This window comes from Populus alba, chromosome 12 (genome assembly GCF_005239225.2).
Source record: "Populus alba chromosome 12, ASM523922v2, whole genome shotgun sequence".
Classification (NCBI taxonomy): Eukaryota; Viridiplantae; Streptophyta; class Magnoliopsida; order Malpighiales; family Salicaceae; genus Populus; species Populus alba.
The window spans coordinates 1830590-1856018 of NC_133295.1; the positions used below are offsets into that span (position 1 = coordinate 1830590).

A 25429-nucleotide genomic window follows, 5' to 3' on the forward strand; every position below is an offset into this window, starting at 1 on the left:
TCATGACAGGTTAGCCCGATTCAATCCAATTTTTTTTTGATAAAAAGTTAATGAAACTTTATTTTAAGTTTTTTCAAAGTCAAACAAGATTTTGGTTAGGTCATGTGTTCACTTGATAAGTCATTTGATTTTAATAAGATCATCTCCTATCTAATTCATTTTAAACTTGATCAAGGCTAGATCTCAGAAATAATTTACTAATTTGTTTTTTTTGACATGTAAGATTCTCTATACTTCAAATAAAAAATACTTCAAATTTTAAATGGTTGGTCATATAAGATATTGTAATAGCTTTTATAGTTGTGATTTAAAAAAGTAGGTTAAAAAAATATTTTTAGTTGTGGTATAAAAAAAATTTTTAAAAAAATATAAGTTTGGTTATAATTATTATGAGGTGATTTTTAACATGTAAAATAAATAAAAAAGCTTGATTTTCATTGATGAAAAGCAGTTGATTTGGAACACAATTATGTGTAGAGTCCAACACAATTGCTTTGAAAAAAAAAATATATCATAATATTAAAGAATGTCTTGATCACACCATTAATTTCTTTCATTTTAATTATTTATTTACTAGTATATATATGTTAAAAAATATAATAGTTTCTACTTTTGTATACTTTTTATAAGTATATTTATTTTAATAAAATATATAATTGAATTTTTTATGATTTTAATAAGCTGATATAAAAAAATAAAAAAATATTTTAAATATTTTTAAATAAAAATATTTTTAAAAATAATTTGTATACAATATCAAACACTAGGAAATAATTTTAATTTTGTGACACTTCAAAGTCAAACGTACAACAAATGCATAGAGCGAAGTCCAAAAATCATGAGCAGCAGCTAAAAAATACCAAAAAGATGATGATAGCATAGCATGCAGAAGATTACAGCCCACTCTTCTTCAACCTGTGCTATATATAACTCTCTCTCACGCATTCTTCAAAGAGAAGAGATCCTCGCATCCTATGTGTAGAGGTTGTTAAGCCTATAGCAACGCAACATTATACATCACAGAATATTTTTTGGTTTTTGCCTAGGCTTCTTTCTCTCAAAAACAGGAGAGTGAGGGAAAACAGAAAAAATGGAAGCTTTTTACTATTTGGTTTTTGGGGCATTAAGTGCTGTAGTTTTAGGAATTGAGCTAAGCAAGACAACAAAAGATCGAATCAATACATCTCCTGCTTTCAATTCTTTCAAGAACAATTACCTTGTTGTTTACTCTCTTATGATGGGTGAGTGTTCCCTTTCTTTCATTAGAAATTCGAACTTTTTAGATCTATCATTGTCTTTATATGGATCTGATGTGATTTATGTGTTTTTGATTGGTTTTTGGAGGTGGGTTTATTAGCATTTTTGTGGGATTGGTTTTGTTGTTGCTGAAAGCTCAAAACTTTATGAAAACAATGAGTCGTGTAAGAATGTGGGATTCAGGCTGTGTTTTTTGTATGGCGGGGACGTTGGATCTGGATTTAGATTTGTCATAAATTTATGGGTCTTCTTTTGTTTGTTTTGTCTACTACGTAGTGGAGGGTCGGTATTTGGTGCTGTAAAGATTTGAGCTTACTTTGCGTTTTGTACAGAGCGGCAAGTTTCTGCCTTGTGAACTGATCACGGAGATTGGATCTGGTTTCTTTGATATGTCAAAATAATGACTTCATTTGGCATTTATTTTTCATTTTAATTATATACTTGAATGATCTTGTTTATTTTGTTGAATTTTAGTTAAGCAGTTTCTTAAGGCTTTAGCTGGATTTGAAATTTCTTAATTCTTGCCTTGACTATCAGAGTAGAGCTTGTTAATTCAGTTGTTTCAACAATTATGTTCATGATAAATTACTGTTTTTTGTGGTGACAGCTGGTGATTGGTTGCAAGGTCCATATGTTTACTTCCTTTACACTACATACGGCTTTGGTAAAGGGGATATTGGGCAGCTGTTTATTGCTGGTTTCGGGTCCTCCATGCTGTTTGGGACAATTGTTGGATCGCTGGCTGATAAACAGTGAGAGTTTCCTCTGAGTTTTGTTATTGTTTTCTAAAAGTTCTCTTTCTTTTACTAAGTGTGCTTTGCTTGGTTTTATTTCAGGGGTCGAAGGAGGGCATGCGTGACTTATTGCATTACCTATGTACTGAGCTGCATTACAAAGCATTCTCCTCAGTACAGAATTTTAATGATAGGTCGTATATTGGGAGGTATCGCCACTTCTCTCTTATTTTCATCATTTGAGTCATGGCTGGTTGCGGAACACAACAAGGTAAAGGATCGTGTTTCTGCTGTAGAGCTATTTGTTATTACTGGCTGCATTTAGGTCTAGAAGAACAAATAATTAAGTGATCACTTGGTAGATCAGAGAACCTCGTAAAATTAATTGGTTCAAGGTTTCCAATCCAAGTTTCTGCTATAGGCAGTTTCTACGTGCTAGTCTTTGCTAAAATCATTTCAATCTATTCAGTAACTGATGCGTGATTACCTTTGAATGCTACCTATCTTAATTCTTCTTTACTTCGCTTAACTGGTGCAGAGGGGCTTTGAGCAACAATGGCTATCACTGACATTTTCAAAGGCGATTTTTCTGGGAAATGGTCTTGTGGCAATTTTGTCTGGATTGTTTGGAAACCTTCTTGTAGATACATTTCAACTTGGTCCTGTGGCTCCTTTTGATGCTGCTGCATGCTTTCTTGCAATTGGAATGGCTATTATTTTGTCATCATGGTCAGAGAACTATGGAGATCCTTCAGAAAACAAGGACTTGCTTGCCCAATTTAGGGGTGCTGCTGTGGCCATTGCTTCTGGTAGAGTCCTCTAGTTGCTTTGCATGATGCATTCATTGTTCCTTGTGGTGTTTGGCAAGCTAGTTTTATTTTCAGTTTGTTTCTTCCTTGCTTTTGACATTCCTTCCACATTTTTTTCCCTATTCCTTTTTTCTTCTTTTCTCTGAATTATGTTAAATGCTGTTCAGATGAAAAAATTGCTTTGCTGGGTGCCATTCAGTCTCTGTTTGAAGGTTCTATGTATACCTTTGTGTTCCTTTGGACACCAGCTTTGAGCCCAAATGATGAAGAGATTCCTCATGGATTTATTTTTGCAACATTCATGTTGGCCTCAATGTTGGGAAGCTCTCTTGCATCTCGGTTGATGGCCCGCTCATCACCCAGAGTAGAGAGCTACATGCAGATTGTTTTTGTTGTTTCATCAGCCTCTCTTTTGCTTCCTATTGTATCCAGTGTATGTATAATTTCCAATCCATTCTTTTACTCCTTTCTTTCCCCTTTCAATTTCTCTTATTAATCTTCAGTTTCTTTGACATGGAACAGTTCTTATTTCCACCTCCTAAAGAGAAAGTTGAAGGCATCTCATTCTCAAGCTGTCTCCAGATACTTGGCTTCTGTACCTTTGAGGCTTGTGTAGGGATATTCTGGCCTTCCATTATGAAGATGAGGTCCCAATACATTCCTGAGGAGGCCAGGAGCACCATTATGAACTTCTTCCGCATTCCACTCAATATCTTTGTGTGCATTGTTCTGTACAATGTAAGTTACTAGCTTTACTGTGTATCATGACTCATTAGGAGTAGCAATTGTAGAATTGCTTATAGAGCTGAAAAAACCCAGATTAATTTCCAGGAAGTTTTGCCACAGTATATAATTTTTGATAACCCTCAGTGGACAAAGTTCACTGGTTTAACATTCGATTGGTTAAGACTAACCCCATTGGTAGCCATCTTCAGCATGACCAATCTGTAACCTGGAAGTAGTTTTTCGCTCCATGCTTACCACCTTCCCCCTCCCACCCATCCAACCATGACTGGAAACACCGAGTGTCTCTTGTTTTCTGTTACTAACTTGTTCTTTGGTTTTTGATTTGAAGGTTAATGCTTTCCCTATCACCATTATGTTCGGCATGTGCTCAATTTTCCTCTTCGTGGCATCTATCTTGCAGAGGAGGCTCATGATGATTGCGGACAAGCCAAGTAAATCTTTGCCTTAATCTTGCTACTTCTGTTGAACTTTGATATAAATGCAGTGCTCAGTTCATCTTACAATATATTGTGCGTGCTGCATGGTGGGAGAAGATATGGTGCTAATGGTTCCAATTTTTGCCTGTTGTAAATTATTACAGAGACAGAAGACCGGTCGATGAAGGAAAGGGATACCGAGGCAGAGCCACTAAACATCTGATTAATCTCTATACAGTAGACCAAAGATTTCTGGAAACAACCATCCAAGTCATTCTATACATTTGTCGTGCTTCCAACTAGATGTGATTTAGCCTTGAAATTTAACAAGGAGACTATAGTGGTCTGTCCTCCAAAGAAAACGGAGATACAAATACGTCTCTTGAGCTTCTATAATTATCATTCTTTTTTGGCTGTCACCTGTTTGACAGCGTAGTGTATCAGCAGTCGTTTCTTTCATTCCCTCCTTTGCTTGTTAAGGAATCTGACATGTCTACAAAGTAATTCATGTTATTCTTTTCAAAGCTTGGTCTATAATTTTGTATCTATTGAAGGTGTATCTGGCTTCTTAATAGACTTGCCTGCTTTTTCATTGGTTTGGGTTGAAATGATTTTTTTTTTTAGTTTTTTTTTTTGGACAGTTATAAAACCAGTACTGTTGACGTAGAAAATCCATAACTTAGAGCCTCATTTAAGACGAGTTTCGATTTGAATTAAAAGAAGCAATGACCTGGTTTAAGCTTGAATAATGAGATGAAGTTCCAAGTAAAAATAAACTAACACGGGTTATCTTGTGACCTATGAATTGGTTTGAATCCATGGTCTGACCATCTCGAACAACTATAATCTCAGGTGACATGTTAATTTCCCTTGTTTGATCAAAAGTGATTAGACAGTTTCTTTCTTTTAATTTTGGATAATTTGAAATCTAATTTCATTTAATTAAGCTATACAAGGTTAAGAAAAGGAGAAAAAAAGTTTGGAAATGATAAATTTCACTATTTATATTAACAGTAAATTGACTATGTTTTTGTTATTTTGCTAACTAGGTTATTACTCACTTTGCGGCTTGAAAAAAATAAATATTGAATGTAAAAAAAAAACATCTAGACCGTTTTTCTTGATATTGTTATTAATTTTTGTACAATAATTTCAACTTAAAAACTCACCACTCTTGGTTTAGCTCAGGTTTTAAATTATATTGCCTGGAATTTGCTGAGATTGTAAAAAAGAACAGAAGATACTTTACCCACTAGGTTGCAGCCTGGATTCCGACCACGGCTAGAAGAATGAGCGAAGGGGTTTTTTGGGTTGATACTAGAAGGACTGTATTCTTTTTGCCCAGTGGCAAGGTGCAAGGCATGCTTTTGTGCAAAAGAGACAACACGCCACTCAACACAAGCATTTCAGCAAAATGGAAAGCTCCTGGGGCCACACCGCAACCTTGAAAACAAAAAGTCATGGTTTTCCACCGCAACGATCGGACAAATTGGGATAGGCAGTGATGGGAGTGCTGATTCTGAGACTGATTCAGCCATTATAGCTGAAGAAATATCCCATCAACATGGAGATGCTATTTGAGATCTCTGTCAGATCATTGATGATATTAAATTGCTTCTCAGTAGCCACTGTGAATTTGTAAATAGCAAATTAAGGAACTATTAAGAAAAGATATAAAGAAAACACTGTGCAAAAAGATGGACTAACCATATAAAGAAACTTGAAGTGTAGGAGTAAAAGTAAGAAACTATTTTGTTGAGGGACTGCTTGTATAAAATATAAAACCTATAAGGCCCTCCAAAGGCAGTAACCTCTCATTTTCTTTTGTTCCCTCCTCCTGCCAGGTTTATAGGCAGGGAAGAGGATGAAGGCGATAAAAAGCTAATCTTGATCAGAAATTCTCCACGGATCAAGAGAGAATGAGAGCAAAACAAGAACAGCCCATGATCAGCAACGAAGCCAAGAAGACAAGGGATCAGCCAAATCTGACAGAATGTCAGTCTTGTGGTCTCCGCATCTCCTCCCATAAAAGACTCGAAATTTTATACAGTGAGTGGCGAATCATCCTTCTTTGCACAAAATGTTTTAATCTTGTTGAGTCTTCCAGGATTTGCTCTTACTGTTTCAGACAATCATCTGATAAGACTAAGTGTTTTCGTTGTTGCCAATGTAAGAGGGTTGTTCATAAATCTTGTTTTGCAAAACGTAAGGCTGTCACCCCTTGGTCGTATTCTAGTTGTGATGGTGGTGGTGATTTTTCTGTTTGTATAGATTGTTGGGTGCCTAATTCGGTTGCTAGTAAGAGGGGGGGAGTTTGTAGGGATAGCAAGAGGAATAGTGGTAGGGTTTTGGGTAGAAGTTTGGAGGATGCTAATTGTGTGGTACAGGAGAAGGTTGAGGCTGCGGTTAGGGCTAGGGATTTGGCTGTGAGGAAGGCATTGGAGGAGAGGAATGAGGCAGATGTGGCCAGGAAAGCATTGGATATGGTGGCTAATAATGGGTTTATTAAGGAGAAAAATGATGTTGATGATTTTGAATTGGCGTTTCAGTTGCATCGAGCAATAAATAGCTCGCCCCGGATATCTAGTAATTTGTGCTTGGTTAATTCAAGTTGTTTGGGTGTTGCTAGGAGAGGGGAGGGTAACGGTAAAACGCGGATTACAAATTCTGATTTTAGGAATCCCAGTGCTTATGGAAAGCTTAATGATTTTCTGAGTAAAAGTGTGGACTTGGAGTGTCGGAAATCGAATGGAATTGGTGATGGTAAAATCAGAGCTAATGCTAAGAAAGATGGAAATGCGGGCAAGTGTTCGAAGATGGGAGAACAGAGCTTTTTCAGCAAATTGATAGACTCAAGGGGGAATGACCATAGTGTGAACTCTGGTTCTCAATCTTTTAGGGAACGAAATGAGTCTATGACACCTGATGATAAAAGTTGCAAGAGAAAGAATGATCGCTATCTGCTGAAGTATAGTAGGAGAAAGTTAGATGAGAGGTTAATTCCAGATGGTGGACCCAAGTTCCTCAATGAATGCTTGCACTCAGGACTTGCACCTCAGCAATGGAACAGCTGCTAAGGTGTTCTAAAGAATTGTTGGGGATATGTCAAGGATGACACCAAATCTGTAGATTTACCTATAATTTTCCGATAGGTTCTCAACTTTTGAGCTTTCAAAGAGTTAAAACAGTGTGCTTTCCTTTACGTATGAAATTCTTTGTACTTGTGATCTTTCATATTACATTCTTCAATTCAATCTTTGTGCTTTCTGTTTTCTATCTGTAATTACATCTCTTACATGCTCTCTCTCTCTGGCCGTGCTGGTTACTCGTTTACTTATATCATATGAGCATGCTTCAATAGAAATAGCATTGATATTTAACCTGAATGACTGACGGTGGCACACATTCTATGGTAATAGAAGGAATGGAAAAGAAGCAATTTTATGGAATAATGCAGCAAAGATCTGTTCAGGATTTTATATCTGCTTTATGTGGCTGTTAATTTATGTGCCAAACATGTCCTTTCCTTGGTGTCATTTTGAAAATTGTGAATGTGGATAATTAGCTTAACTTGATAGAGTTTTGTTTCTTGCTTATTGACTGTTTCACAAAATGTTGTTTATTTCACAATAAGGTGCTATATTTGAATTCATTCTTCGAAGTATATTGCCTCTGGGATGCTGTGTTTAATTAGCTCCAATAGAATCAAAATACTGATAAGTTCGTTCTTCATATAAGGACTGACATTTTGGTCCTGCTTCTCTGTTATGGACTGAAGACACCTCCCTGATCTCGTGCCTTGTATTCGACTGTTTTGTTGATGATGCCTGTTTTGTGAGAAATCTAATTTCACTATGCATTCAGTGGTAATGTTGCTGTTGCATTGATTCTGCTGATTCTAGTCTGTTGATGCAAATTATGAGGCACCAATACTACAATTGTTTCTCTGGGTTTAACTACTGTTTCTGCATTGCTACAGCTGTTTCTTACTTGGCTGATTTAGTTTGCAGAAGTTGATTCTGGCTTTAACTTTGTTATAGGCAGTCTATGAAGTCCTGCACTTTTGACTGGCCCATGTAATTCTCTCTCTTGTTGTAGGTTTTGGCTCCTTTGGCTGCATTTTATGTACCAAACTGCCTAGACTAAGCCTTTCTTCTTGCTTCCTGACCCCTGTTGGCGTCCTCAGCGAACATCCACATTTTGGTTGAAAGATCACATCAATCAACCATTAGGAATAAAATGAATTAATTTGGATGATCTCAATACCCCTAGTTGAGATGTTGGTTGTAAGTATTTGTTCTTGGAAACTGAGTTAAAAGACATGCAGGACAGCAAAAACACGAGAGTTGGATACACTTGCATGTTGAAGTATTGATTAGTTATGCATTCATGTGTTCACTGTATGCTCATTTGGTTATAATTTTTAAAAGTTAATCTTCAAGAACATCAAGGGAATCCTTGTCACTCCAACCCTGTCAAAGAATCACAAGTAAACACACCTTTCTCTATTTAGTTGTCAAAAGCTCAGCTTAGTTTCTTCCAACATCTGAAGTATTTTCTAAACAAGAGGAAACTTTTTCCCACAGCCTTAACTACTAAACAATCTCAAAGCAAGTGAAAGCTATGATTATAATGATGAAGCTATAAGAGTTAGCCCTTCTACACCAAACTTCATGATTAAGTCTGTGGTTCAAATGTAATGAAGAAGAAAGGAAACAGCTGAAGATATATTTCAAGAGTTGATGGAAAAATGGAGACACATTGGTTAAATGTTTCCTTTATTCAGTGACTCAATATATGTAATTCCCTTGGTTTATGCTATATGAGAACTTTTTTTCATTTTCTTAATTCTAACATGTAATTTTTATATATAATTTATCCTACTTCCTAACATTGTAGAACATAATTTGAAGAAAGAAATTGATTGCTCAGAGAAGGTACACACCACAAAATTAAATGGAAAGATTACCAGCAGGCAGCAGATCTGTCTTTGAATATTCTGTTGGTTAGTTGGTTAGAACAACAGAACCGTGCAACTGCTGAACAAGGTCAGGTGACACCTTTTATTGCCTTCTATTTCTGTCACTTTGACATTTATCAGTAGAATTCTCTTATGGGTTTTATAGATTTTCAATTCTACATCTTGATGGTGTTTTTTGACATTTAAAGTGATTGATTTTTACTTCGATGAATGAGTGAAATATTGATTTTGAGGAGAATTGAGAGAGGGGCAGCCCCTCTTTAAAGATGATGGGAGATGAACACGAAGCATCTGAAAACTTTCAAATATGTGTTCCAGGGATACATGTGGTTTAGCAGGGACCCAGTTGATCCTAGAAGAACTGTGTATGTGGTCTTTGGAATTTATGCTGAGTGAAGGAGCAAGGCATTTTATTGTGCAAAAGAGACAACATGCTACTCAAATAACAAGCAGTTCAACAATATATATGGACAGATCCTAGGGCCAAACCCCAACTTCAGAAAGTCAACGTTCATGCAGCCTTCAGATGAAGTGTAATTGATGCTCCCATGCATTCATTAGGGCACCATGCAGAAACCACATGGGTATAGTTATAGGTGGCCTTTCACTCAGTAGAAGGTGATGAGGTGCTTTACATGGTGAAGCTTGATTGGGCTCTGAGAGAGGCTATCAAGAAGATGGGACTCTGCCATTAATGTAGCGGAAGCAATATCACACCAACATGCAGGCACTAATTGGGTATCCAACGATTGATAAATGGTTTTTGAGCATCCAGCGAGATTAATGTAATAGCACGCAGTAATATATTTGGATAGCTAGAAATACTTGTAATTGTACATGTCATGTTCAATTGAATCTGTGGTAATGGAAAAAAGTAATCAAGCCACTGGTGTATACGAGTGAAAGAGCTTCACTTTTAAACGTTCAGGGGGGGGGGGGTGAAGATAAATTAATATAAGAGAAATTGTTGACTACTTTCTTGTTCATCAAGGGGAAATCCAACAGTATTTGGGTTCCAGGATACAGCAAAGACATTAGGAACCTCAAATTTGTCTGAAGCTGCTGATCAAGTCTAGTTTTACTAGAAGTATATGTGAAAATATCTTCGTTGTTGTGTATCTTTTTTTTTTTTTTTTTTTAATCTAAACCCTAGTATCTAAAGTTTATTAGATCACGATTAATCCAGCCGAGCTAAGTCAGTTTATTAAAAGATAAAGTTCTTTTAATAATAATATATATTTTTTTTATTTTTCTTCGACCTAAATAGATTCATGACCTAGTTAATCAAGTTCTGGGCCAACATGCTCATAATAGATGAAACTTTATAATTGATTTTTACTATTCTCTAACTATATATAGTTTAAGATCTCTGTCTGATGGTAAAGGAAGTTTCATTCCTTGCTTAATTTTCTAATTATAAGTAACGATACCTAAGAAAATTCCTGGCCAAAGGTGCCGCCAAAATCAAGAAACCATGGTCTTTTTAGGAGATCAAACACAATAATCCTTCTTTCTCCCAATTCAAAAATTAGTTTTGGGCTTTCTCTCTGTTTTTTTTTTTTTTTTTGGTTTTTGATTTTTGTTAACTAAATTGCTTCTTTCCATTCTTTTGGATCTCTCTTTCCGTAATGCAATCTCTAATTCTAATTGATGCACGAATATGGTAAGCTTCAGATAATAACAAGACAGGATAAACATTTAAATTACTCTGTTTCGTAAAATATGGCACAGATTTTATTTTAATTGTTGGCCTGTAGTTTTCTTTTAGATATATGTTGACTGACTAGGTTAACATGTTAGCGATTTGTGAAGGGAGAGTTGGAGATGTTTTTTTTATCTTCTATGTGATGGCAAATAACATAATTAATTAATTAACGAGCACATATAAGGTAATTATGGGTGTATGGATGCCTTTTTCCTTAGGCTTTCAACCATAATTGTCAAATTTAATCCCTTTGATCCAGTAAGGTTTTGGATTACTTGGGTTATTAGTTGATTTGGTACATCAAACACTTATTTAAAAATATAGTTAAAGTTGTTTTTCAAAATACTTTTTACTTTGAAATATATTAAAATAATATATTTTTTTTCAATTTATTTTTAACACTAGTACATCAAAATAATAAAAAAAAATTAATTTAAATTTAAAAAAATCAAAATTATTTAAAAACACGGTTTGATCGCAATCCCATATACCTTCTAATTATGATAAAATATTTAATTTGTATAAACATGTTAATTGTCATATTGTACCACAATTATATATCATTCATAACCAATTGATAATGGTGTATGTGAAGAGAGATGTCAAATGTTTTTGAAAATTTTATCTTGATAGAAACTCTATCTATAATAATATAATCAATTTGTATCTCATGTGTTAGTGTAGTAAGTTAGGGTTTTTTTTTTTTCTTTTTTTATTAAAAAAAGGTAGAATAGTTTGATTCTTATGTTAAACAATTTAGTTTTTATTGGTTTGGCTAAATTAACTAGGTTTTGATTAGATTAATCAGCAAGATTAACGGTTTAACGGATTTGATCTCAAGTATAGCCTAAATGAAATTTCAAGTAATGAGTTTTTGAATCAATCCATCTAGTATTGATGGAAGATTTACTGGGGGGGAGGCCTAGAGATGCTCTATTCTACTTTTAGCTATAAAATCAAATTTTTTTACTGCTTCATTTAGAAAGAAAAGAAAAGAAAAGAAGCAAAGTTATGCTGGCAAGGCTGCAGGTTATACGACAGCACACGTGCTTGGGGTGGGGACATAAGGAGTAGAACGTAGAGGAAAGGAGGGAGTTTGCTTGTGTAGTGTTCTTAATCATAACTTGTCACGGCAAGGGAGATGGCCTCCTCTCCCTGTCCAGACTGATATTCCTGCAAGTAAAAAAAGCAAAAAGAAAGATGGATATGATCATGGACAGTGCAGTACGTCCTGATGATCAGTGAGAGAGTGGTTGCATCACCATTGATCACCAAGCAAAGCATGGAAACAAATGGTCCCATGTCGCTATGCGAATACACACAGATAGGGCAAAGGAAGCAGCAGTAGTTTCACTGCCCTAGCTCTTGTAAGAGAGGCTGTAGAGTCAATCACACATGTCCTATGGCTTGAAGAGTATCTATCAATCAATGTTGAAATAAAAAGGAATCAATCCAGCCATAAACGGGACAAGCAAGGCCACAACAGCAAGTGTCAGCAAGCTACTGAGAGAAGAGAAGCAGCTCTCTCTCATGCAAATTTATGGCTTTGCGTGTTTCTGCCGAGGTTATCAAACTTGTCCCGCACCAACCCTTCACTCTCCATCTTCCTCCTCAGCTGTTTCATTACTGTTTTTTTTTTTTTTTTTTTTTTCCAATTATATATTATTCTGTACGTATATACATTAATTATGATCCCTGTTCCATGTGCCAGACATCTATTTATTCTGTTTTCATCCATAAACCAATGCTTTTGAAGGGAATTCATATGATGGGCTTGGAAATAACAGAAGATTCTCACTATTTCACCCACTAATGCATAGTAACATGCGAGGTAGATGTAGACTTTTGTTATTTAATTTTAAACCGAAAATTTAAGTACAATACACGTTATATATATAGATGAGAAGTTGCCATTTTCTCTCTTTGTTAATTAATTAATTCATTCATTCGTTAGAACACTTTACTTTTTCTGTTAGCCATCATAACATAAATATTATACAGAGGAAGGCGAAATTAGTCTCTATATTTGACATAAAGTTGACCCCTTGACTAAAGAAAATCTATCAGATTATCAGAATAAAAAAATTCACTAATTATCCAAAACATAAACTTTAGCCAATTAATCTTAAAGAGGAATATCCGAACCTCATCATTTTTGTGTTAAATTCTTAAGCATATTTTTATCTTTATCCATCAGTCTTAAATAATTTCTTGGACATTCTAGTATATATATTATTTTTTATTTTCTTCCAATTTTTTTTCAATTTTTTTTTTGTATTTTCTTTGATTTTTTTTTTGTTTATATGAGGCTCCAAAATGGATCAACAATAAATTTAAGGATTCACTCCGATGTTTAAATATGCATCATTTGAGAGAAAATAGAATCATATTTTAGAGAAGAATTCTAAGAATAAATATGCAATAAGAAGTCAAAAAAATTAATTAAACCTGCCTTTTAAGGATTTTCATGGTCCCTTTTATAGCCTATTTGGCTTATATTTGTTTTTTTAAAGGGAAGGGACAAAGTGTAAGTAAAATATCTCTAACTCGTTAGAGTAAAAAAGTCTCTGACTTCAAGGTAAAATATCTTTAACTTGTTAGGAATAATATATTACTAACTTATGGTCTAATCATGGAGCTTAAGATTTCCCAGAGTCAAAGCGCTTTGCTAGATCTAAAAATAATGGGGGTCTGATAGCTCACTGGACTCATATAAACCTAGGTTTAATGCTTGGTTGAGCTAAAAAATGATGGGTTAAACAGCTTACCAAACTCATAAATACTTGGGCTTAAAGCTTGGTTGAATTTAGGGATGGTGAATCAAGCAACTCATCAGATCCATATATATTTAGGTTTAACATTTGGTTGAATTCAGGAATGGTAGGTTTAACAGATCATTAAACTCATATATGTATATGCTTAACACTTGGAATGAGCAAAAAAAACATTGGGATTATCACCCTATTTAGTCTTCTTTAAAAGAAGAAAAAAAAATCCAGATAAAAATAAAATACGCTGAAGCATCATAAAGTATTTCCAAAACCTCATTAATTATTAAAATGGTATTATATTAAGCAATCTCCACTACAAATTAAGTAGTCTCAAAGCATCTTCTCGTTTTCCTCACTAAGTACCCGTATATTCCTATTGTTGTCTTCCAGATTTGAACCATTAATTACCCTAATGTCTATTCTTTGTCCCCTCAACAGCAATATCATCGAATTTCCCAACATAACTTGCCTCCTCTTGCACCATGCAGACCACATCATATGACCAAAAACCCTCTTGTTCTCCTACTAGGGATGGATCTCTCTCGTGTCCTGTACGTGCATGGTTATTTGTTTTTTCCATGGACCACCACTACCAAGTATCCATACACTAGCACTAATTCCATCTTGATCTATGCGTCTGGAGATTAAAAATGAAGGGAAGAGAAGGGTTTGATTTGTTTATTGGAGAGCCAGGAGGAGGTAGAAAGATGCTCATAACCAGATTTTTATGAGCAGGTAGACAGCTGACACCGATGAGATGGTCATAGCTAGCATGGCGAAAGCAAAGCTAGAAGATCTTAGAACGCGTGTCGGAGCTTAGACTATAGCTAGCTAGGGCCGGTGGCATTGCAAGCCAAAAAACATCTATGAATCTATCCAGATTTCAACTGTATCAGACGTAACCTGCTGGTGCTGATCTCTGCTTTTACTATTTTCTGTCACTTCATACTTCTTTATTGTTCGTCATTTTATTCATACAAGAATAGTATTGATGAAATAAATGCTCTCAACTCCCAGTCCACGTGCAATTATTACAATCATAGATGTGTCAAAGCTTCTATCATTTGCAGACACCAACATTAGTTCCTTTGCACCCGCACTCTTTACTCTCTATATGATGCGGTGGCGTGCTCTTTGTTTTATTACAAGTTTAGATTTATAGATTAATTCATACAACGCTGTAATTTTATTTTAATTCTTTTAAAGATCTTAATTAAAAAATATATAATTTATAGTTTTTTAAACTTATTTTCTTAAATTACAATCACAAAAATTAACATAAAATAAAAAAAATACTTAATCATATAGTAAATTCAACATTGTTATTAAATTCTATCTGAGGTTAACAGGTCAATCCAACACCTCTTATGTGTTTTATAATCAAATTATATAATAAATTAATTTAATTAAACTTGATTAGCTGAATAAATTAAATTTTATTTAAAGATAATAGTATTATAATAAGAATTTTATATTTTTTTGCAAAAATTGTCCTTGGATTGTATGCAAATTTAACCCTTCAAACGGTTTTTTAACAAGCCAAATATGAATTAAAAACACTGGAATGGCCAGCCAATATATATTCTTTAATAACTATAACCATATCTCAAAAATTTAGCGAAAGCAAATAATTTATGAAAAAAAAAAGAGATTCATGAGAAGGAATACATTCTCGTATAAAATTATCAGACTAACTGTATGAAGAAATTAAAGTAGCTGACCATGAGATTGAAAGAATCTAGTAGTGGGCCTCATGCGACAATCCGGGAAAAACTAATAGTGGCTAGCAAGTGCTCCTACTCCATGCTATGGACCTATGGTGTAGGTTAAATATTAATTAATTTGTACTAAAATTGCAATATGAAAGCTTAATTTCCCATGCATGTATTTGGAAAAAAGGTAGGAACCCAACAAATTAAAGTGAGTTCCGTTTTTTTTTTAAAAAAAATGTTTTAAAATTTTTTTAAAAAAAAAAATTATTTTTTTTCTTTGTTTTAAAATAATATTTTTTTAATATTTTTGTGCTAATATTTTTTTTAAAATAAAATATATTATTTTGATGTATTTCTGAGTAAAAACACTTTCAAAAGAACTCTAATTTGTTAGTGAAAGTTAATAGTTTGAAAAAAATATTTGTCTTGAAAAAAATATTAAATTAGTTTTATAATAATTTTAATGTGTTGAAAAAAAAATAAATTTAATACATTAAAAAATATACTAATAAAAAATACTTTAAAACCTCCCTAAAGGCTTGGATAATGAATCAGCGAGTTAACCTAGTCAATTCTTTGTTCATAAAAAAAAAACTATGTTTGTTTCACATCAAATTACAGTTGACTTGTTAAAATTTAGTTTAACTAGTTAAATTTAATATTATAAGTTTTTAATTTTTAGTTGGGAATAATTTAATGTGTAAATAGAGGGAGTTGAAATAAGAATTACACTTGTTATGAATTGCTAATTTTGGCAAAAAAAACATTGAAAAAAATTATTTTAATGTATTTAAAAAATAGATATATATACTTTTAAGAGTGTATCATATAGACTTAATACATTTAAAACAATATAGGTTTTTTTTTTTTTTTTAATTGAGATAGTTAACAGAGAGAATAAACTTTCTTAATCATCTATAGATAGCCTATTCATTTAGTTAATTATTTAGGAAATAGCTAGCTAGAAATATTCAGCATCTAGTTTAATCCATGCATTACATACGTAGAATTATTATAGATAATTATTTGGAGTATCTGTTTAGCTGACTAGGAAAGACGAAGGTGAGATGAGATGAGATATGGGAAAATGTTATATTAATTAAGGTGTGTGTCCAGGAACTGGATGTTTAAGATGTAGAATAATAGAATGAAAGTAGTGTTCTTTTACCAAACTAACATGGCTTGGAAAAGATTTTAGGATATAGTACAAGAATGAAAAATTATTGAAGAAATAGTACATTTTCAATCAACCACTAATAAAAATTATAATTTTATTAATAAATAGCTAATAGAAATAACGATTATCTTAAACAATTGTTATTATCATTAGCGTTTGTATTAAAAAACTGTCAATATAAGTGATACAATTATTCCTATTAGAAAACAATAATATAAGTGATACAATTATTATTATTAGGAACAATAATATCACCATAGTGACATTACATAAAGAAGTTTGAAGATGTATTCTGTAAAATAAAAATACTTATTTCATCAAAAACAATTTATATTATAATTTAGTGCAAACCCTAATTGTTATTACCTTGAGCTTAACAATATCAATGAAAACATACCTAATTGGATAAATTAAAACCTAAATTATCTCAGTTGAACAATTTTCCCAATCCCGATAATTTTTTTCAAAATTCAACACAAACTTTAGTTGCAATGATTTAGACCATAATTTTATTAATAACATTATTTGATTGAAAAATTATCTAATTGCATCAATTAAAACAAAATTTATCTCAATTCAAACAATATTATTAAATACAACAAGTAACCTAATAATCAATTTAAACCTTAATTTCTCTAATTCAAACCTAATTGATTCCATAAATAATATCAATTGTATTAAAAACACATAATTGCAACATTCAAAACCCAAAATTATCTCAACATCATAAAAACACTTGATTATCAAACACAACACAAATGGATATAAATCAAAACTTAAAATTTATCAATTTGATAATGAAACCCATAAAACTAAAAGACAATACAATTGTCTTACCTTGATTTTTTTTATGGCTAGGTGGCAGTTCTATCATTTGTCGTGGCAAAGGGCTTACAACAAAAAAACAATAAAAGGACCAATGGAGAAGAGGGGAAAATGATTATGGTGTTTTGGTGGAGGATTAAAGGTTGTTTTGGGCTATTAGAGGTTGTTTTTGTAATGGTTTTTTAGGGTTTTTTTTTTTTTTTTAATTTTTATTATGAATATTAGCCATGAAAAATAAAGGAGTGATTATATACCTATCATAATTACGATTCGAGATTTTAGTGAGCGTTTGGAAATGTAGTTGTACCCGTGTTTTCAAAACAATTAATTTTTTTTGTATGTTTTGGATCATTTTAATGTGCTGATTTCAAAAATAATTTTTAAAAAAATAAAAAAAAAATATCATTTTAACGCATTTCAGCAAGGAAAGTATTTTGAAAAATATTCGCAACCACACTTCCAAACAAGCAATTAATTCTAATATGTAATTGTTTTTTTAAATCCTGATTTATATATAAAACACAATTCAGAAAAATGATTATATTCACAATCATGATTCTTCACAATTGTGTTAAACTATATACTTTTTTAAATACTTTTTCAAACTTCTCCTAAAATTTTATGCTAGCATGTGTCATTTCTTCAAGAAGAATTCTGAAAGTAGTGGAGGAGGAATTTCTGATGTAACTTCTTAGCCTTGATGTCCTTATATATCCCCATTGCAAATATATTGATCGGTCAAAATCCCAGTATATTTGGAAGATTTCATTTCCCTTAGAAAGTCTTTTTGCAACCACACAAGAAAATGGTATTATAATGTTGCTCCTCTATTAATTATTGTCAAAGTAGCTAGCAGCTAGCTAGCTAGCTAGGGAGTTTATAGGGGGACATGGTCCGTGGATGCTGAGGCTGTAGAGGTGGGAGTGAACTGAGGACTTGCACGACAAGTAATAGGGACGTGCAGCATCACCATCACCAGCAGTTGAAGCAGGTTGAGGAGGACGAACGAGCGTATTTATTTGTTTTTCATCATCTTTCCTAAGTACTTACAATGTTCTCTTCTTTCTCTCATGTCTCATTAATTACTACAAGTTGGAAGCCATGCCTATTGCTGCCTAACTAGCACACACTGTTTGTTTCTTTGTCAATTTGCCTTTTCTTCACACCAAGTTCAGCATAATTAGCTGCATTTTTTAATTTGTTTTTATCTTTCCCTTTTTTCTTTTGTCATGTATATATCTTTTTCACCAGCTTTGAACCCTTGTCCTGATGCTTTTTAAGCTTCAGCTAAGGCAGGTCACAGGCTGGATTCTAGCATTGATAGACCACTATGCTTGGCTCCTGGTCACAGGTGCAGACACAGTCACAGCTGATGAGTTCATCAAATTCCCATGATCGACACCAAGAAGAAGAGACTCCAGGGCCGCCAACAGCATTTCATATGCGTCAATTGCTAGTCACTTGTGCAGACCTCATCTCTCAATCTGACTACTCCGCCGCTAAACGGTTGTTCTCCATTTTGTCTTCCAACTCTTCTCCTTATGGTGACTCCACCGAGAGGTTGGTTCATCAGTTTATTCGAGCCCTTTCTCTCCGCCTCAATGGCCATGGAATCTCTACAAGTATTGCTCCTGCTGCTCACGTTTTCAATATCAACAACATGGTTACTTCTCGTCCTTGTGGGACTAATGATAAGATGTTGATCAGCTATGAGTCGGACCAGGAGACTCTTCGGTCTTGCTATTTGTCCTTGAATAAGATCACCCCATTCATAAGATTCTGCCATCTAACAGCAAATCAGGCTATTTTGGAAGCAATACAAGTAGGGCAGCAAGCCATTCACATCATAGACTTTGATATCATGCATGGGGTGCAATGGCCTCCATTGATGCAAGCTTTGGCTGAGCGATCTAACAACAGTCTTCATCCTCCTCCTATGCTTCGAATCACTGGAACTGGCCATGATTTGAACGTCCTCCACAGGACAGGAGACCGCCTTTTGAAATTTGCTCAGTCTCTGGGCCTCAGGTTCCACTTCCATCCTCTTCTTCTACTCAACAATGACCCTACCTCACTTGCCCACTATCTCCCCTCAGCCATTACTCTTCTCCCAGATGAAGCTCTGGCCGTGAACTGCGTTTCGTATCTTCACAGGTTCCTTAAGGATGATTCTCGTGAACTGCTCCTTTTTCTCCATAAAATCAAGGCCTTGAACCCTAAGGTGGTGACTGTTGCTGAAAGGGAAGCCAACCACAACCACCCTCTCTTCTTGCAGAGGTTCCTGGAGGCCTTAGATCACTACACAGCTCTCTTTGACTCCCTAGAGGCAACCCTGCCACCAAACAGCAGGGAGAGACTGGCAGTTGAGCAGATATGGTTTGGGAGAGAGATAATGGACATGGTAGCAGCAGAGGGAGAAGGAAGAAGAGAAAGGCATCAGAAATTTGAGACTTGGGAAATGATGCTGAAGAGTGTAGGGTTTATCAAAGTTCCATTGAGTCCCTTTGCACTTTCGCAGGCCAAGCTCTTGCTAAGGCTCCATTATCCTTCTGATGGCTATCAGCTTCAGATTCTCAACAATTCTTTCTTCTTAGGCTGGCAGAATCATTCCCTCTTCTCTGTCTCTTCCTGGAACTAGCTAGCTCCCTCAATTACTTGCCTTTTTTTCTATTTAATCATTAATGTCTCCTCATATACATCATCAAATGCTCTCCTACATTCACATAGCACTAATTATTTGTCTTATATTTAGATTAGGAATAACTTTTTTCTTTGTTAATTACGTTAGACCAATTAATGCTTTGTATTGAGCATCATAGCATAAATATTATAATGAGGATGGCGACCGTTTCCACTGACAAAATCTGTCGAGTTAAAGAATACTGCAGCATCTTCTCTTTTTCTTAGATAGCTAATTAAAAGTGTTCTTGTTTGTCTGTTAATTACTTAAATATTATTTCATAAGAAAAAACTTATTAAATATTAGTGCAATATTTGGGTGCTGCTTATCTTTCTGTCTTCAATGATAATAATGCTAGCTTCACTTGATTGATATATAATTTTAAATGTACATATATGTGTGTGTAGTTATTGCCAAGATACTGATCAAATCTTCCCTATGGAAAGGATAAGTTCAGTTATGCTATGTGCATGATGAGATGGCGAGACTTGTGAATTTATAGATAATTTTTGAAACCCCACTTTTTATTTGTTGATTGAAGTTTTGATATAGAAATGAATTAAGAATGAAATGATTTTGAATGTTAAATAAGTGTAAAAGATAATTTATATTATTTTTTAATATATTTTTTCAAGTGAAAATTTTTTTAAATTTAAAACTTGTTTATATAAAACTTTGATACCATATTAAATAATTATTTTAATCTAAAAATTTAAATTATTTAATAAAATTTTTAAATATAATATATATTATTCTCTTACATTAAATATGAATTTCGGAACAAAAACCTTATGTTAAAATTGATGCACTCTTGGGGATTTTTATGATAGGAATCAGATGTTTATTTGACAGCCTTTTTTTTTGTTTTTTTTATTTTTTTCAAACAAGCGATGAGAAGAGGATTGGAGGGTAGAGCCCACAATTGCTCGGCAAAAACTCCCTTATCCTGGTTTCCTTCTGGTTTTCCGCGCTAAGTACCTTATATTCCTATTGCTGTCTTTCAGATATGCACCATTAATCAAGTGCCCTAATATTTGCCCTTTGTCTCCTCAGCAACAAAATCATCGAAGCTCCCAACAGAGGCCTTCTTCTTGCCCTTTCCTTGCCTCCTCTTACACCATGCATGCGGCCATGAAAACCCTCCTGCTGCTAGCTAATTAACCTAGCTAGGGATCAGTCCCGTGCCCTGTACGAGGTTATTTATTTTGTCAAGGACATCTACTAATTACCCATTATGATTAATTATTTGTAGATCCAGATGATGCGGCTGGCCTTCTGATCAATATCTACACTTGATAATTAATGCCCTTTTCGTTTTCTCAAATTAACAAATCAATGGAGTGTTCATTTTAGGCATGGTGGGTTGATCAAAGGAATAAGTAGCCATCGATGAAGATCTCAACTATACCACACAAATACACATATACCTGGCTTTTATTGAGTTTTGTTTGTGATATATATATATATCAGTATTGAAGCTTTCCAATGCCATGCGTGCGCCAGCCCTAGCTAGTTATAGTCTTAACTTGAACACGCAAACTAAAAGTGGAACCAGTGAGCAATCAGTGTCAGCTATCAAAGTGGAAGCAGCTGCTAAAAGGTTTTCGTGGCATCTTTCTACCTCCTCCTGCATTAATGGCAGAAACTAGCCTTCTGGCCAAAACACTCAGCTGCAAATATTATCCATCCTCTCACAAGTGGATTGTAATAGTCAAGCTTTGACACAATTGAGCCTCCAAATTAGCATTCAATTGAATATTTTCTTGGGAGGAACGGTTAGATTGAACATTGAAGGTTAGAAAATTAAAGTGAAAATCACATGTAATGTAAAATAAGTGGTGGCTTTGAATTTTATATAAAAACATTAATTTTAATCTTCTTTTTTTTTTAGTTTGTAGATGATCGGTTTTTTTAGGTGTCAAAAACATTTCGTTTCTGTAATTGGTTTTTTTTTTTTTTTTTAAATATTGGTTGGTGATTATCTTTAATTTTTATTTTATAAATTTATCTCGTTCTTATAATTAATGTCACGAGTTTTACACGCTATTTTTTATGTAAGGTTTTTTTTAGAATTATTTTGTTAGTATTTGATTTTACAAGATATTGTTCTAATTCATTTATATTTTTTTATTTATATAAACGAAGTTTATTTTTTAAAATAAAAAATATTTACTTTTAGGTTATGAGTTCTTTAGGGTATAAATTTATCTTTATTGACATAAATAAATAAATTTAGTGAATACAATCAAAAGAATATTTTATTTTGTGTAATTATATATATATATATTAATTTTTTTCAATTTATCTTTCGGTTTTTAACAATGATTTTATTTATTTAAATAATTATTAATTTATTTAGTTACTTTAATTTTTTTTATATTAAAAAGCATAATAAAACAATCTGCAAAAACTCACGGCGTAGCACAGGTAAAATAACTATTCAATATATTATTCCTGCTCCGTATATATATGTATAGACGTAACCTTCTGCTGTTTTGCTTTTCTGTCAATCACTGCTTTCTCTTTTGTCATTTGTCATTTGATACAAAAAAGAGTACTTCTGATGAGATAAATGCTCTCTGCCCCTGCCCACATGCAAATCATTTGCCCCTGCCCACATGCAAATCATTCACCCTCTCCCGCATAATCTTCCATTCAATTCTACCATACTTGGAAAAATTGATCAAAACAACATGCTCCTAATTCATCAATTGCTTTTGTATGATAATTAAGAAGCTGGATATTTATAGTCCTATGATTACGATAGATTATCCATGCTAATTTACATGAAGCTAACTCAAAAACACAGCTGATAAACCAGTTACTGGTAACAATTATGGTCACCTGTGATTCTTACATCATCTAACTGTTAGAAATAGAGTGTTCAGTGGTTGTTGATCAGGACTTGGAGGCCACTTTCTGTATTCTGAAGGCACATTCCTGTTTCCTCAGAACCTGCAACAGGCAACTGATCTCCAAGGAAGAGATGCAGACAACGAAACCATCCGACACCAGATCACATGTATATCTCAGTGCTCCTCGGTACTACCATACCACAGTAACATGGTAGCATAGTAGTCTTCGATTAATTAGGGGACAATGTAGAGCTGAGTAGAAAATAGGACAAAAAAGCAGGAAAGTCAAGCTATCCTTCATTCATGCTCCAAGTAACCACGTGAAGATGCCAAACTATTCTTCATTCGTATCCTTTCGGGGGGCATGAGGTGGAAAACCTTGCCAATCCGCACCCATCACTGAGATTACAACACCGATGAGCACATCCATTGGTGATCAATCACACGAGAGAAAACTAACCCGCTACCTGTGTACTGTGTAGTATATGCTATATGCTTGGATGAAATCATCAGCTAAGACATTGCACGGCTATAGCTTTGAAGCAGCATCTTTGTCCAAAAAACCACTAAAACTCCCCTTCAGGTGAAACCGTTTGTACAGGCAACATATCAGAATTCTTTCCATTTCCCACTGCTGATTGCACCACATCAGCTTTACCAGCACACACACCACAAGTGCTATATATGAAGAAGAATTGATCACAGGGAAAGTAAAGGTAATTCTCTTTGGAGGTGGTTTTGGAGAGTCTGTGATGTGAGTAACCCATTTCTGATTTTCTTTGAGGAGCGGATGACCGAGGAAAAGAGAAGCTACATGCCCATCTGGACCCATGCTGATAAGGCATTACATCAAACTTTGGGAACCCACCCACTGGAGATTTCTCTATCACACCAGTATGAACCAAATGTTGGAGACAGGTCTCTTAGTCATCAGCTGCACCCTCTGCAGACAGAGCATCGTTGATGGCATAAGCATTACCTGGAAGGATTGGTACCTGCCAAAAAAATTATGGGGAAAAACCTAAAGGTTTATTTTCTCAAATAATGATATAATTAAGCATTAAAAATTGATTGTCCGTGAAAGAAAAGATTCAAGCTCACTTTGTCCTAAATCACAAACATATTTCTCTGTACATTAAATATATTGCTATACGATTGCCTACAATAGATTATCACTCTTTCAATTCAGAGAAAAAATTCCAGTTCTCACACAGAGAAAAGAAACCGTGTATAAACACAGTTGACTAAAAACCCTTAGAAACATGAACATTACAGTGACTAAAAAATTCATCATCAAACAGTTGAACAAGATCCATACTCCAACTAAGCCATACTCTAGATGTAAGCATTTTTGTCATATATCAAATTATTACCTTCTACAAATTACAAAAACTTAAAAATTTAGAGTATTACAAACAGAATCCATAATTTTCTTTAAAAGTCCATTCATTAAGCACTCTCCTTAGTTCCACAGATACATTTGCCTTGAATTTTTTATGAACTGAAGTGAATTTCAATTTTCTTTTCCCTACCAGGCAAAAAACAGAGCCCGAACGACATTAACAGCTACCTAAAACAATAACTTGAATGTAACATGAAGGAAATATGGTATAAGATTCTACAATCAAACAGACAATATATAACAAATGTAATACGTGTTGTTCTTACCATGGACAGAAAACCATCAAAAGCAAGCTTATCGTTACTGTCAGGATGATCTTTAGGAACAAGTCTCTCATCCACCCACAAGACATGCCATTTCGACCAATCTATCGAACCCACTTAAGGCGGTTCCACTAATTTCCTGAACCCCACAAAAAAAAAAACCACAAAACCATCATTACCAATCCAAAAAAAAAAAAAACTAAAAACGATCAAACTTGACAGTGTGACAAATCGAGGTACCTGAGAGACTTGACGAGAGAAACACCTGACAAAACGACAGTGAAAGACCCTCTTTCTTTGGCAAACTTGTCCGATAAAACTGCTGTGTATTTCGCAAGAGACACTGACAGTTCCTCCGTATCAAACACCTCTAACACCTTGTTATTAGTAGCGTCCATTAACGATGATGATGTTGCTGACCGGATGAAGCTGAAAACGGGATTGTACGGAGAGAAGTTGAGTAGGGGAGAGATGACGTGGCCATTTTATAGACGTTTGATTGGTTTTTTGAAGCAGAGAAGGGAGTGTTCGCTGTGATGGATGATGGGTTTAGGCGAAGGAGACGTTAAGTTAGGGCTTTGACTTTTTTTATGACGTGGCGTTAGGAAGTGAAACGTGGAGGGAAGAAGGTTCGAATAAAAGCGTGTTGCCAAGGTCCGTTTGGTTTGCCATCATTTTCATCTTGCTTTATTTATTTTTGTTTAAGGCTAAGCTAACGAGAAAATAAACTTGAATTTTACTCTCAGACAATTTGAAATTTGCAATTGAGTCCTTTTATTGGATGCAATTAATATTAAACTTGAGGAAATAGTGTGGGAAGCACTTGAGCCCAACGCTCACTTATTTATTTTTGTATTTTAAAAATATTTTTTTTAAAAAATAATATTTTATTTTATTTTTTTATTTTAAATTAATATTTTTTTATATTTTTAGATTATTTTGATACGTCAATAATAAAAATAATTTTTAAAACATAAAAAAAATTATATTAATATATTTCTAAATAAAAAATATCAATAAAAAAACAATCATATTTACACTTAAATTTGCTGCCGGGCACTCAAAGTACGTGCTTTGCACCCTGGTTCGAGTAGC

The 25429-nt window shown here is 34.0% G+C and overlaps 3 protein-coding genes and 1 pseudogene across 4 annotated transcripts; 3 read left to right on the forward strand and 1 right to left on the reverse strand.

Moving 5' to 3' along the window:
* The first annotated feature begins 944 nt into the window (after nucleotides 1–944).
* LOC118035926 (uncharacterized) lies at nucleotides 945–4555 on the forward strand. The gene is made up of 8 exons (XM_035041598.2): nucleotides 945–1241; nucleotides 1865–2009; nucleotides 2094–2262; nucleotides 2530–2800; nucleotides 2968–3233; nucleotides 3323–3538; nucleotides 3876–3978; nucleotides 4128–4555. Exons 1-8 carry the CDS (start codon nucleotides 1091–1093, stop codon nucleotides 4184–4186), a joined length of 1380 nt encoding a protein of 459 aa, XP_034897489.1. The 5' UTR covers nucleotides 945–1090; the 3' UTR covers nucleotides 4187–4555.
* Nucleotides 4556–5203: 648 nt separating this feature from the next.
* Nucleotides 5204–10045, forward strand: LOC140956216 (uncharacterized). 2 transcript variants are annotated; one of them, XR_012171347.1, is made up of 4 exons: nucleotides 5204–6012; nucleotides 8062–8762; nucleotides 8863–9011; nucleotides 9263–10045. XR_012171347.1 is itself a non-coding variant. In XM_073412866.1 (2 exons), the coding sequence occupies exon 1, from the start codon at nucleotides 5883–5885 to the stop codon at nucleotides 7038–7040; it is 1158 nt and encodes a 385-aa protein (XP_073268967.1). In that variant the 5' UTR covers nucleotides 5237–5882; the 3' UTR covers nucleotides 7041–7166; nucleotides 8062–8401. The 2 variants fall into 2 exon arrangements, 1 of the variants encoding a protein (XP_073268967.1); XM_073412866.1 differs by lacking the exons at nucleotides 8863–9011; nucleotides 9263–10045 and having other exon boundaries at nucleotides 5237–7166; nucleotides 8062–8401.
* Nucleotides 10046–18250: 8205 nt separating this feature from the next.
* On the forward strand, nucleotides 18251–19909 carry LOC118035929 (scarecrow-like protein 18). The gene has a single exon (XM_035041601.2). The coding sequence runs from the start codon at nucleotides 18465–18467 to the stop codon at nucleotides 19770–19772; it is 1308 nt and encodes a 435-aa protein (XP_034897492.1). The 5' UTR covers nucleotides 18251–18464; the 3' UTR covers nucleotides 19773–19909.
* A 2625-nt stretch (nucleotides 19910–22534) lies between these two features.
* On the reverse strand, nucleotides 22535–25154 carry LOC118035927 (probable 6-phosphogluconolactonase 4, chloroplastic; annotated as a pseudogene).
* Between the last annotated feature and the right edge of the window lie 275 nt (nucleotides 25155–25429).